Source organism: Pipistrellus kuhlii, unplaced genomic scaffold, assembly GCF_014108245.1.
Source record: "Pipistrellus kuhlii isolate mPipKuh1 unplaced genomic scaffold, mPipKuh1.p scaffold_m20_p_20, whole genome shotgun sequence".
Taxonomy (NCBI): Eukaryota; Metazoa; Chordata; class Mammalia; order Chiroptera; family Vespertilionidae; genus Pipistrellus; species Pipistrellus kuhlii.
The window spans coordinates 14,399,201-14,412,040 of record NW_023425516.1 but is presented as its reverse complement, the minus strand read 5'-3'; the positions used below and the strand labels follow the sequence as shown (position 1 = coordinate 14,412,040).

The 12,840-nt window shown below is 45.9% G+C and overlaps 1 protein-coding gene across 2 annotated transcripts; it reads right to left on the bottom strand.

Annotated features, from left to right (window-relative positions):
* Window positions 1-116: 116 nt before the first annotated feature.
* DIABLO (diablo IAP-binding mitochondrial protein) lies at window positions 117-12,136 on the bottom strand. 2 transcript variants are annotated; one of them, XM_036449034.2, is made up of 6 exons: window positions 12,002-12,127; window positions 10,993-11,119; window positions 6,070-6,201; window positions 5,369-5,479; window positions 5,124-5,220; window positions 117-960 (listed from the first exon to the last, which is right to left on the bottom strand). In XM_036449034.2, exons 1-6 carry the CDS (start codon window positions 12,049-12,051, stop codon window positions 767-769), a joined length of 711 nt encoding a protein of 236 aa, XP_036304927.1. In that variant the 5' UTR covers window positions 12,052-12,127; the 3' UTR covers window positions 117-766. The 2 variants fall into 2 exon arrangements, with proteins under 2 accessions (XP_036304927.1, XP_036304928.1); XM_036449035.2 differs by lacking the exon at window positions 10,993-11,119 and having other exon boundaries at window positions 12,002-12,136.
* Between the last annotated feature and the right edge of the window lie 704 nt (window positions 12,137-12,840).

Here is a 12,840-nt window from a genome sequence, read left to right as displayed (position 1 = left end):
TGAATGGTTGGTTCCCAAAGCAAAGCAAATGGGGGAGGGGGAGTTTCTGGAGCCGCTTAGCATTCTGCTGGGGGGGGGGGAGGCTGCAAAGGACCCCAGAAGATAACACATTTTCATTTTTAAATGGAAAAAAAATTATTCTCCTTCAGATACAATACAGAAACTCGAAGGAAAGGAGGACACAGGAAGCAGGTGTGGAGTAAGTCCTGTTGAAAGTACCAGGTAAACACTCTGCATTCAGTCCCTTAAGAATAATGAAGGACTGCTGGCTGCTGGGCCTGGGCTGTCCTTCCTGGGCCAGGGGCCAGGTCAGAGAAGGCCTCAGAAACACTTAAAAAGAAATCTTACAAAGAGGACAGGCTCCCCTCTCCCCCAAAACTCACAGCCCTATGGAGGGAGCAAATACTAACTCCTATTTGAATAAGGTTGGAAATAAGGTTAAAACAGCTACTGAACTCGTGGGCGTGACAGAAAAGGACTGTCTGGCCAGGTGGGTGAGATGCTCTGGGCGGGAAGTAGAACAATGGTGGGTGGGGGAGAGGGCAGCTGTGCTGAGTGGGGTACAATGGTAAACAGGCTGTGGGGCCCCAGACTAAGAACCAGGTCCAGTAGGAGCCTGAGACCAGAGGTCAGGGGTCAGGCACTCACAGCTCACAAATGCCTCTGGCCTGACGGGCCAGGGCGGGCCTGTGCCTCCTCTCTCTGCAGAGAGAGCTGTGCCAGCCCCGGGCTGAGTGGGCAGAGTGGGCGGCGGCGGCTCCGGCCCTCAATCCTCACGCAGGTAGGCCTCCTGCTCCGGCTCAGCCCGGTCATCCGCCTCCTGTGTTTTCTGACGGAGCTCTTCCGTCTGTGCTTCTGCCAACTTGGTTTCTGCTTTCTGGGAGAGCTGGCGCACTTCCTGCACCTGCGACTTCACCAGCTGGATGTGATTCCTGGCGGTTATAGAGGCCTGATCTGCTCCTGCCAAGAGACGGGACAATTAAGCTGAGCAGCCAACAGGGCAGGTGCAAGCGGACGCAGGAAGCGGGCTTCCATGGCTGTCACCTGAGCCCGTCCTCCCTGCCAGCCTTCTGTCTGCAGAGCAGAGCATTCTAATTCCACAGTCAGGCGTGCACTTTACTTTTTATTGTCAAAGTCCTAGCATATTTCTCCATCTGTGTGCATGTATCGTAATTATTACATGCAATCCCTACAATTTTTATAGCTACATAGCTCTTAAAATAGGTGCTTTATTAATTTAAATACACAAATACTGATTTCTTTTTGATAAATTAAGAGACCACTAATAAAATTGGTCATATACATATGGAATGCTTAGAAAAATATATGTTTATATAATAGCACAAAAGGTATTTATTGAATGTCTTGCAATTTTGTTTAGAAATGTTTTTGAGCTCTCATTTCTTTTACCTGTTGCTAGTTCATTACCAGATAGGCATATTTAACCCATTATCTATTGAACATCTGGATGGTTTTCTATCTTACTGCATTAATGAAAACCTTTGGTACAATGCTGAGAGGTAGTGTTTAATAGCAGGCATTCACCTCTCATTTCTTTTTTTTTTTTTGATATATTTTGATTTTTTTTTTTTTTACAGAGAGGAAGGGAGATAGCTAGCTAGAAACGTCGATGAGAGAGAAACATCGACCAGCTGCCTCTTATACACCCCCTACCAGGAATGTGCCCGCAACCAATGTACATGCCTTTGACCGGAATTGAACCTGGGACCCTTCAGTCCGCAGACCGACGCTCTACCACTGAGCCAAACCGGTTTCGGCCCACCTCTCATTTCTGACCTTGATGGAAATGCTTTTCATATTTCATTGTTAACTAGGATTAGCCTTTTTCATTTTTTAAAATATATTTTATTAATCTTTTACAGAGAGGAAGAGAGAGGGTTAGAAACATCTATGAGAGAATCATCGATCAGCTGCCTCTTGCACACCCCCTACTGGGGATGTGTGCCTGCAACCAAGGTACATGCCCTTGACTGGAATCGAACGTGGGACCTTTCAGTCCGCAGGCTGACGCTCTATCCACTGAGCCAAACTGGTTTCGGCCAGCCTTTTATCATTTAAGAAAATTCTATTCATAATTGTAGATATAAATCAAATGGGTACCACATTTTACTGAAGGTTTTTGGGGCATACATTGATAGGATTGCATGGGTGGCTTTTTAAATACCTTTACTGTACATGACCTCAAGTAGTGAATTATGCTGGCAGTTTTTCCCAGTGCTGGATTATCACTATTGTGAGGGTGAATGGCTTTGCTTGGTTTACATCTGTGTTTGTGACACTGAACTATATTTTTGTTTTGGTGCTGGTCTAGTCTTAGATCAGGCCTGTGCTGGCTGTATACATTACAGTGGGAGGTTTTTCATCATCTCCTATGACTGACATGCTTTCTGTGACAGGAAGTGTTTCTAGAAGAGTAGATCAAACTCTCCACACAACAGCCTGGGCTTAGTGTCTACTTTTGGGACACAGAATCTTTTAATACTATTTTAACTTGTATGGTGATTGGTCTTTTTTTTTTTTTTATTCTTCTTGAGCCAATTTGGGATTCTCATACAACGTAAAAAACCTTCAAAACAATAATAGCTTTCTGATGTTACTTTTGCTAAAAAGCCACAGGTGCCAAATCTTATTTTTAAATCCTTTTCAAGGAACCAAATTTTACCTTCTTGACTACTTCTTTTTAAGTTTCTTATACATTTTCTTTTATTCTTATATTATGTGGATTTACTTTATTTTTCTAAGTTCTAGGTACCTTAGTACTTCTCATATAGTGAACTTTATCTGTTATTCATGCTGCTGTTCTTTGTATTTTTGACACACACACACACACACACATCAATTTCTCTATAAAGCCAATTAGTTTACAACTCTCGGGTCTGCTCTATACTGCATTTATCATCACAGTTCTAAATATTTTTAATTTTCCATTTTGCATTTTGGTGGGAAAGGAGTGTGAAGGAATTTGCTGAGTCTTTGTCACCTGGCACAAAATCAGTTTTTGTACATGTTCTATTTGTTTAAAATGTGTGGAGAGCAAAAAAATTTTCTTTTTATTATATATATTTGGCTAAGCTTTGAAAACTCATTTTGGTCCAACCCTTTTAGCTTTAACTGTTTTGGTCTTGACCAGTGAGTCTGAGATGCGTATGAGGCTCAATACCAGGCACCTCATGATTGTTTTCTTCTCTATGAATTGTTCTGTCCTTTTTTTTTTTTTTTTTTTTTTTTTTAATATATTTTATTTATTTTTTACAGAGAGGAAGAGAGAGGGATAGAGTTAGAAACGATGAGAGAGAATCATCGATCAGCTGCCTCTTGCACACCCCCTACTGGGGATGTGCCCGCAACCAAGGTATATGCCCTTGACCGGAATCGAACCTGGGACCTGTCAGTCCGCAGGCCGACGCTCTATCCACTGAGCCAAACCGGTTTCGGCTGTTCTGTTCCTTTTAATGCTTTGTCCTAAATCCTTTTTCTGACTTTGCTCTGCCAGCGTTTTTGGGTAACACTCTTTGTTTATGGTTCACTTTTTCTAACTTTCAACTTCCTATGCCATTTTGTTTTAGGTGCCTCTGTAAACAGTTGTAGCCAACATTCTTTCTAACAATCTAAAAGGATCATTTAGTAACAGTAAATTTAATCTGTTTTTATTGTGATTACTGATGTTTGCTGCTGTTCCTTGTTTTCCTTTGCCTTTTCTAATAGGTTTCACTTCTCAACTGCCCTGGTTTTGTCCCTTCCCCCATTCTCTCTGCGTATTTAGCTGTGTCTAGTGTTAGCCAATGTCCCTCTTCTTCCCAAAAAAGGTAAGAAGGCTTAGCACGCTTTCACTCCCCCAAATATTTAAAAAATTTGTTCAATACTCAGAACTTCTGCCACATTTTACTAAATTTTATTCATTTTTCTTGTATTCCAGTTGCTTATAATTTTTCTTCATAGTTTTTCGAGAAAACATGTGTTTGGTAAACTCTGAGTCTTTATATGCCTGAAAATATCTTTATGTTCACATTTTAATGACATTTGGCTGGATAGGATATAAAATTCCAGGTTATTCCATTTGTCACCTCGCTTCTGGGGTTACTGATAAGACTGATGTCTGACTATACTTTCTTTGTAAGTACATCTGTTTTTTCCTTATACTTTTTAGAACTTTTACATTCTGAATCTGTTCAGAGACTTTGTGAGCCCTTTCGATCAGTTCTGGGAAATGCCTATTTTTTCAGATAATGCTTCTTCCTTCCTCCCGTTTCCTCTGCTAGGTCTCAGCCTGCCTGGGTGAAGGTCTGGCAGTCCCGCGGCAATGCCTCCGCCTCTACTGCCACCACCACGCCAGACCTGTCTGCAGAATCTGATTCCTCAGGTTTTAGTTAACTAGGAGGTCTTTTTTGTACTTTTCAAAAACTTGGCACTAAAGACCAATTCTGATATCCTGAAATAGAAAAAGGCGTGTTTTAACATACCTGTATCTTAATAAGAGCTGGTCCTATAATTTGTAGGCTACCTTTTGGGACCATGGACAAGTTAGGTTTCCCTCAAAATACTTTTTAAAAAATAGATATACTTTTATTGATTTCAGAGAGGGAGAAAGAAAGAGAACTGAACTGTGACCTCTGGTGACCCTCTGGTTCAGAGGCTGATGCTCAGACACTGAGCCACACCGGTTAGGCCTAAACCCTAGATGGCTGCTTGTGCCGCCGCAACCTGGGTGAGTGACTAGCCCCCGTTTCTTCACCGGGAAGGTGGGAATGATGACAACAGGCTCTACTTTAAGGGAACTGTGGGTGTTAAAAGTATCTGTAAAATGCTTACCACAAAGTCTGAAATAGACACACATTTCTTATTCATAAATTATCTGGATTATAAAATGTTTAAAAACTATTTGAAGGCAGGCAATTTTTCCAGGTGGCACTAGTTTTACCATTTTATTTTCTAGATATTGACAACCTGTTATAGCTTCTACTGGCTTGGTCTCCAGGGTGTTAAAATGGGGACCTTTTCTCACCAAGTTAGAGCACAGTGGGCTTTAGGCCACCTATTCCAAACCCCTCCTTTTACCTCCAGAAGAGAACTCCAAAGGCACCTCCACAGTGAAAACCACCTACCGGTGTGATATGCAGCTTCCGCCGCCATCTCTGAAAGACTGACTGCGGTCATCCAGGTGTTCTCCAGCCTCAGGTACTCTTGCTGCTTTGAAGTCATCTGTAAATAACAAAGTGCTTCAGACAACAGGAAGAGGGTAAGCACATTTAAAAGGACTTATTCAAAACGGAGGGTTTAGAGAACAGTGACTGGTTAGACACCACGGAGGCAGGAGCTGGCATACAGAAATGCCTGACTCCTTGCTCACCTCAACTCTGGCTCCTATGATCACCTGCCACACTTCATCTTCCTCCTGTGAGTTCATTTTCCCAAGTAAACTTGTATATTGTCGGTACAGAGAAACTAAGGTGTAAACGGCCTACAAGTAGAAAACACAAGTCGCAGTGAAGTGAGGCATCTGAAGCAGGATTGGTGAACCCGCACCTGCAGGTGATAAAGTCCCATCACAGCAGACTGGCCTTCAGTCCTGGCCTCCCAGACACTATGGTGTGGGAAGCAGAAGTGGGTATTAGTCCAGGGCGGGAGCTTGTGAGTAACGCAGAGAGAGAGCACAATGCAGAGGGGAGCTGAGAAGGCTCAGAAAACTGCTAGAAAATAAAGATAGAGTTTTCAATGCTTGTGATTACTCATATACTCTATTAGCTCACAACGGTGAGTTTGGTTTCCAAACTGCCCTCACAGAGAGACCCCTGGTGCTGCTGCTGGTAGACTTTGGGTCCTTACACCCCTAATTGAACCAAATCATCTTGGTTGCTGTCTTATCAATTGCGCTGCTATATTTAAGGTTTTTCTTTTAAAAACCAGTGCTTTAGATCAGGGCAAGAGTAAATATTTTAGGCTTTGTGGGCCCTATAGCCTGTTGCAACTGTTAACTCACAAAAGCAGGCACCAGACTGGCTTGGTCTGTGAGCCAGGTTGCTAACACTGGTCTAGATGAGGGAGGCTTACCTTGGTATACTCTGTGATGGCTTCAATCAGCGCATAGGTGGTCTGAGAGAGAAAGGTGGAGGTGCTATCTGTCACCAGAGACACAGCCCTCCTCATTAGTGCGTCGTTACTGAGAGAATGAGGCTCTGATTTCTGAAAGACATAAACATTTTCACTCAACTTCCAAAGCACAAGCTGCAGTGTCCCAGACAGCCAGGTAGAAATGGAATTCTCAGACTGCACTGTGCTGCTTGTGTCAGCAGCTGCTGCTTAAGCCTTATGTTGGCTATTTAAGACAATAATTTAGAAGAAATTCCAGAGCTTGCTTTCTACCTACTTTTATTCTTTAGTCCCTGCTGCAAACAGCACAGTTTCTTTACATAAAAGGCTAGTAATTATAACCAACAAATCTCATGAAGGTATGATTCATTCATTACCACAGTGCTAGATGCTTGGGATATAAAAATAGAGATATATTCTTTGCCCTCAAAGATTTCAGATAAGGAGGGGAAGGGCTGGAGCTTACAGAGAACTTGAAAAAGGAATGCAATCAAGACCATGGGAGCAATCACTTCTGTGCTGAATGAGAGCAGCTCCAAAAGGCTTCAGAGTTGAGGATTAAGGGGGGAAGAAAGTAAATGGGCAACTTTGAGCAGAATGAGCCCTCTGACCTCAGCTATTGTGTTAAAAGAGCCAACGTAACCACCTGACGCTGCCTCTTCTTCCTCAGCAGAGCCCTGGCTGTTCTACATCTAACAAGGACTCCCCCTGCCCCCATCATCTAGTGTCTTGTTCCTGCTAAAGGGTGTAAATACATAGTGTTGCCTGTTGAAAGCAATAGTCAATAAATTTCTCTGATACAGGAGCAAATCAAGTATTTACCTTATCTGTACTTCATTCAATCAAATAAGTATTATGTACCACACACCGAGGGGCTAGAAAGGAATGACAGAATCTGTGCTTATGAGAAGCTAATTTTGATCTAGTCTGATAACTTACGTCTTCACAATGCCCTACATTTTATAGTGCACTGTCACCAGTTCCTCAAACAGTCCAGATAGTTCCACTTCTTTTTTAATAGAAAATGGAAGCTCAGAGTAGTTATATAATTTCACCAAAAAGACAGACCTCATCTAAATCTTCCCATGGGCTGTGCTGATGGACTCAGGAGAGCCAAATGGACTATCATCAAATATAAAAATAGACAACCGTAAGTGGTCAGGAAAGGAGACTGCTGGAGGAGGAATGGCCTTAAGGAGCGGTGGATTTGGGCCTGAAGGCACTAGGACTATGTGAGGCGTCTGGCTAGAAGACAATGAGGAAGAGTCCATGCGGGTAGGGTGCTCAGGAACCAGGCGGGCGGGCACAGAGCCCCGTGGGTTTGAGTCTCACACGATGCAGAGCTGCCGCAGGTGCTGAACAAAACGCACTTCCGGCAGGAGAGCAACTGGAGGTTCCTCTTACGTGACCCGGACTGAGGGAAATGGGCTTCAGACCGGTACACACACTGAGAAAGACAAGCCCAAACATGTCCTGATTGTGACTGAAAACGGTCTGCTGTTCAAGAGAAGGCCTCAGGGTTAAAGATTCATCAGTGTGCAGCGACCAAAGTTAAAGTGGAGGCACAGAAAGGTGAGGGCTCACCAGTGAGCCTCAGAGGACGCTGAAAATACTTGTAGTAAATGGAGTTAATCCTAGGGGATAAACACACATTTAAGTATCAGGAATATTTTGCTAAAGTGGAATCTGCTGGTTTCCTGTTTACTTCTTCCTGAGATTATAACCAGTGATTGTTAAAAATAAGGTACCACCTTTCATATCAACTGACTACTAAATATCTCAGACCATCAATTCTTTATTGCTTCCTCCAAAAACCCATGGCACTCCATTCTTTCAGTCACTCAAGGCCTTTTATTTTACTTTATTTTTTATTTTTTTTAATATATTTTATTGATTTTTTACAGAGAGGAAGAGAGAGGGATAGAGAGTTAGAAACATCAAAGAGAGAGAATCATCGATCAGCTGCCTCTTGCACACCCCCTACTGGGGATGTGCCTGTAACCAAGGTACATGCCTTTGACCAGAATTGAACCCAGGACCTTTCAGTCCTCAGACAGATGCTGTATCCACTAAGCCAAACCGGTTTCAGCCGCTCAGGCCTTTTAAAAGCATCTAGGTTACCTACTCCACATCTCACCCATCAGCAAGCCCTACTCGTGGTCCCACCTCCACGGCTGCCCACCTAGATCACGCGCACTGTCATCTCGTGCCTAGACGCCTCTTGGTCTTCCTAGTTTCACATGCGCCTTGAAAAATTATGTCAGGCAACATAATACTACATATGGAAAACCCTAAGCCTCCTACCAAAAAATTATTAGAATGACTTCAATAAAGTTTCAGGTTACAGACTCCATATACAGAAATCTGTTGTTTCTATACACCAATAATAAATGATCAGAAAGAGAAGTTAAGAAAACTGTTCATTCAAAATTGCATGAAAAATATAAGATACCTAGGAATAAATTTAACCAAAGAGATGAAAGTCCTATATTCTATAAACTGTCAGACACTGAACAAGATACAAATGGGAGAATTAACATCATTTTGATGTCCTCACTACTAAAAGTGACATACAGATTCAATGCAATCCCTATTAAAATGCCAATGGCATTCTTCTCAAATTAGACCACCGATTCCTAAAATTTATATGGAACTACAACAAAAAACACCGAATAACCAAAGAAATCTTGAGAAAGTGGGAGCTATCATGTCCCTGATATCAAACTATACTATAAAGCGACAATAATCACACAATATGGTATGGCATTAAAAACAAACAAAAACAACAATGGAATAGAGTCCAGAAATAAAACTTCACTTATATGGTCAATCTATGACAAAGGCAGCAAGAATACACAGTGGGGGTAAAGACAGTCACTTCAGTGAGTAGTGTTGGCAAAACCAGACAAATAAAAGTAGACCCTTTCTCACACTGTATACAGAAACAAACTCAAATAGATAAAAACTTAAATGCTAGACCTGAACCCATCAAACTTCTAAAAGGAAAAACACAGGCAATAGACTCTTTGACTATTGCTCTTAGCAATATTTTTTTGAAAATATCTCCTCAAGCCAGGGTAACAAGAGAGAAAACAAATGGTAATATATCAAAAAGTCTTGCAAAGGAAACCATCAACAAAGTGAAAAGATAACCTGCTGAATGGGAGAAGATATTTGCAAATGATACATCTAATAAAGGGTTAATATCTAAAATATATAAAGAACTCATACAACATCCCCCCCCCAAAAAAAAAAAATTTAAAACATGTCAGGACCTGAACAGATATTTTCCCCAAGATGGCCAACACACAGGAAAAGATGTTCAACATCACTAATCATCACAGAAATGCAAATTAAAACCACAATGAATGATCACCTCACACCTGTCAGAATGGCTGTTACCTATTATCAACAAATCAAAAAGAGCTGACCAGGATGTGGAGAAAAGGCAACCCTCGTGCGCTGTTAGTGGGATTGTACATTAGTAGAGCTGCTATGGAAAATGATACACAGAGTCTCCCTAAAAAATTAAAAATAGAACTGCCGCCGAAACCGGTTTGGCTCAGTGGATAGAGCATCAGCCTGCGGACTGGGGGGTCCTAGGTTCGATTCCAGTCAAGGGCATGTACTTTGGTTACAGGCACATCGCCAGTGGGGAATATGGGGGAGGCAGCTGGTCGATGTTTCTCATCGATGGTTCTAGCTCTCTGTCCCTCTCTCTTCCTTTCTGTAAAAAAAAAAAAAAAAAAAAAATATATATATATATATATAAAATAGAACTGCCATACAATCCAGCAATTCCACCTCTGGGTATTTATGTGAAAACAAAATCACTAATTAGAAGATATAGCCCCGGTGGGGTTGGCTCAGTGGACAGAACCTGGGGTGCGTGGAGCAGCCAATCAATGATTCTCTCATCATTGATGTTTCTCTCTCTCCCCCCCCCCCTTCCTCTCTGAAAGCAATAAAAATATATTTAAAAAAAGACGTATGCATTCTATGTTCATTTACAATAGCCAAGATACAGAAGCAACCTAGGTGTCCAGTGACAGATGAATGGATAAAGATGTGGTATGTATGTGTCCGTACAGACACATACACACTGGAATATAAAAGAATAAAATCCTGCCATTTGCAACAACAAGGATGGACCTTGAGGGTATTATGCTTCTACCTTTGCACTTGAGTTCCTTCTGCCTGGAAAGTCTTCCCCAAAATATTATACGGCCACCCTCGCAGATCATTCTGGTTTCTACTTCACCACCACGTCATCAGAGTGGACTTCCTAGACCACCTTATCTAACCCATAACAACTCTGTCCAGCACTTCCTATTCATTCACCGTATTTGTTTTCTGCACAGCACTCATCACCTGGCTTTAAAAAAAATTTTTTTTTTTTTTTATTGCTTTGAGAGAGAGGAGAAAAAAAGAGGGGTTGAGAGAAAAATAAAATAGAATGTGCCCTGACTAGAAAATCAAACCTATCACGCTCAACCAATTGAGCCACACCATCCAGGACCACCTGACATTTTATCTGTTCATTTTCTCCCCTTTCTTCTCTCTAGTATGTAAGCTCTAAGAGAGCAGGGACTGTTTTGTTCGGTATAGGTACACAAAAAACGCTCAACACATTTTTGTTAAACAAAAGACTATTTCGGTGATAGACTGTAATATATTTATTTCTCTCTTCCCTCCTTATACAATTTGACAACTTCAGATACCGTTCCTACAAAAAGAGGCAAACCAAATGGGAATATTAATGTTTGGTCAGCTCTGAAAAGATGCTGGCACAGTCGAGAGTACACCATCGTGTGTGTGTGTGTGTGTGTGTGTGTGTGTGTGTGTGTGTGAGGACATGCTGCCGAATGGCACGTCGTGCCTTACCTGCGCGATGGGAACGGCACACAGGGTCACACCGACTCCCACGGCCACCGTCTTGTGCCATGGTCTTATCAGCTCCGAGAAACAGCGCCTCCTGAAGCTGGCCCCGACAGGAACACTCCGTCTGTATCTAGACACAGAGGCCTCATTTATTGTTTAGATGTTTTTATTTCAGAGAGGAAGGGAGAGGGAGACAGGGAGAGAAGCATCAGTGATGAGAGAGGATCATTGATGGGCTGCCTCCTGCACATCCCCCGCTGGGGATTGAGCTGCAAGCCAGGCCTGAGCCCTGACCAGCAATCTGTGACTTCCTGGTTCATAGGTCAAGGTTAACCACTGAAGAACACCAGCTGGGCCAGAGGTCACACCCACCGACCTGCAGAAGTCCCCGCATTCACAGGGGGTGGAACTCCAACTGCGGCTTCGCAGGAACCTACGGGCAGGTGCGGGGTCGGCCTTCCCGGCGGCGGGGAAGCCCGGGACCGGTCCAAGCCCTCCCCGCCCCGTCCCGCCCCGCTGCCGGCCCCGCGAACTCCCGCCGGGCGGCAATGCGAGCCCAAAGGCGGCGCTGGATCCAACAGGTGCCAGGTGTGGCCGCTTAAACTTTTTAAACAAGCTCCCGCGGCGGAGTGCGGCCCGGGCCTCCCGCCGGTGTCCGATAGCCCTCGCCCACCACCCCGGGGCGGCAAGTGCTGCCCGCCCCCCCCCGCCCCTCCGGTCCGCAGGGAGCACTCCCCGCCTGCCGGGGCTTCGAGAGCAGCGGGAACTCGCGGGCATCCGAGCCGCCCCGAAGACAGCGGGAGGCCGGGGGCCCGCGTTCCGCGGGAGGGATAACGGAAAAGCCGCCGGTGAGGGGAGAACCCGCCCCGCCTCGGACCAGAGAGGGGGGCGGGCCGGTAAGGGAAGGGCAAGCCCGCAAGGCCGGCGCAGCGGCCCCGCCGAGCGCTCCCCGCGTCGCCTCTTCGCCTCCCGTCCCGCCCCGCCCGCCCCCACACCCACTCCGCGGCGGTACCTGAAGAAGGAGGATACGCTCCGCGACAGCCAACTCCTCAGAGCCGCCATCCCGCGGCCGGCGGACCCCAGACGCACACGCCGGAAGTGACGAAACTTCGTGAGCGAGGGGGCGGGGCGCGGCCTCCACTCCTGAGGGCCTGGCCCCATGACCACGCCCCAGCCCGAGGGAGCAGTCGTGATTGGGCAGGCGGGGACCGAGGGGGCGGGGACTAGGGAAACGGCTGTAACGGCCGCGCCCCGTACCCAACCGCCGGCGCTTCCGCGCGGCGCGGCCGGACCCTGGCCTGAGGGCGCGGGCCGGGCGGGGCGGAGCGGGCCGTGGTGACCGGTGGCTGGAGGCCGGCCCGGGAGGGAGGAGGCCGGGAGGGGCGGGGCGGGCGCCGCGCGGAGGCGCTGTCACTTCAGCACCAGGAAGTAGGTGGTCCAGCCGGCCAGCAGCAGCGCGCCCAGGAGCACCGTGTAGCTGAGCAGCACGAAGGCCAGCAGCTCCCGCAGCAGCTGCAGCACGTGGATGGTGGACGAGGCCGGCATCGCCCCGCGCCGGTGGCCGAAGACCTGCGGGGCACGGGCAGCCGGGACACCCTGAGCACGCGGAGCGACGGTTCCGCCCGCGGCCAGCCTCCATCGGACATAAGGCGGCTGCTGAGCCCGGCTCTGCTCTAGGCGCCTCGGACGCGGGTGGCTGGGGGAGGTCCCGCCCTCCGAAGAGAAAAGGCCTCCCTCAGGCTAAGGAAGCCCAAAGCGCTGATTGTGGCCCTCACCACCGTCGGATGCCGCTCTTTTAAACCAAAAGTCACCCCTGGTTCTTGGGCTCCCTGGCTGGATCTGGGCTTGGAC

Coding starts and splice junctions, on each gene's coding strand:
- DIABLO (XM_036449034.2), bottom strand. CDS start 12,051: ATGGCGGCTCTGAGGAGTTGGCTGTCGCGGAGCGTATCCTCCTTCTTC. Junction 11,120..12,001: donor AGCGTATCCTCCTTCTTCAG/GTACCGCCGCGG, acceptor CTCTGTGTCTAG/ATACAGACGGAGTGTTCCTG. Junction 5,221..5,368: donor TCATAGGAGCCAGAGTTGAG/GTGAGCAAGGAG, acceptor TGTTATTTACAG/ATGACTTCAAAGCAGCAAGA.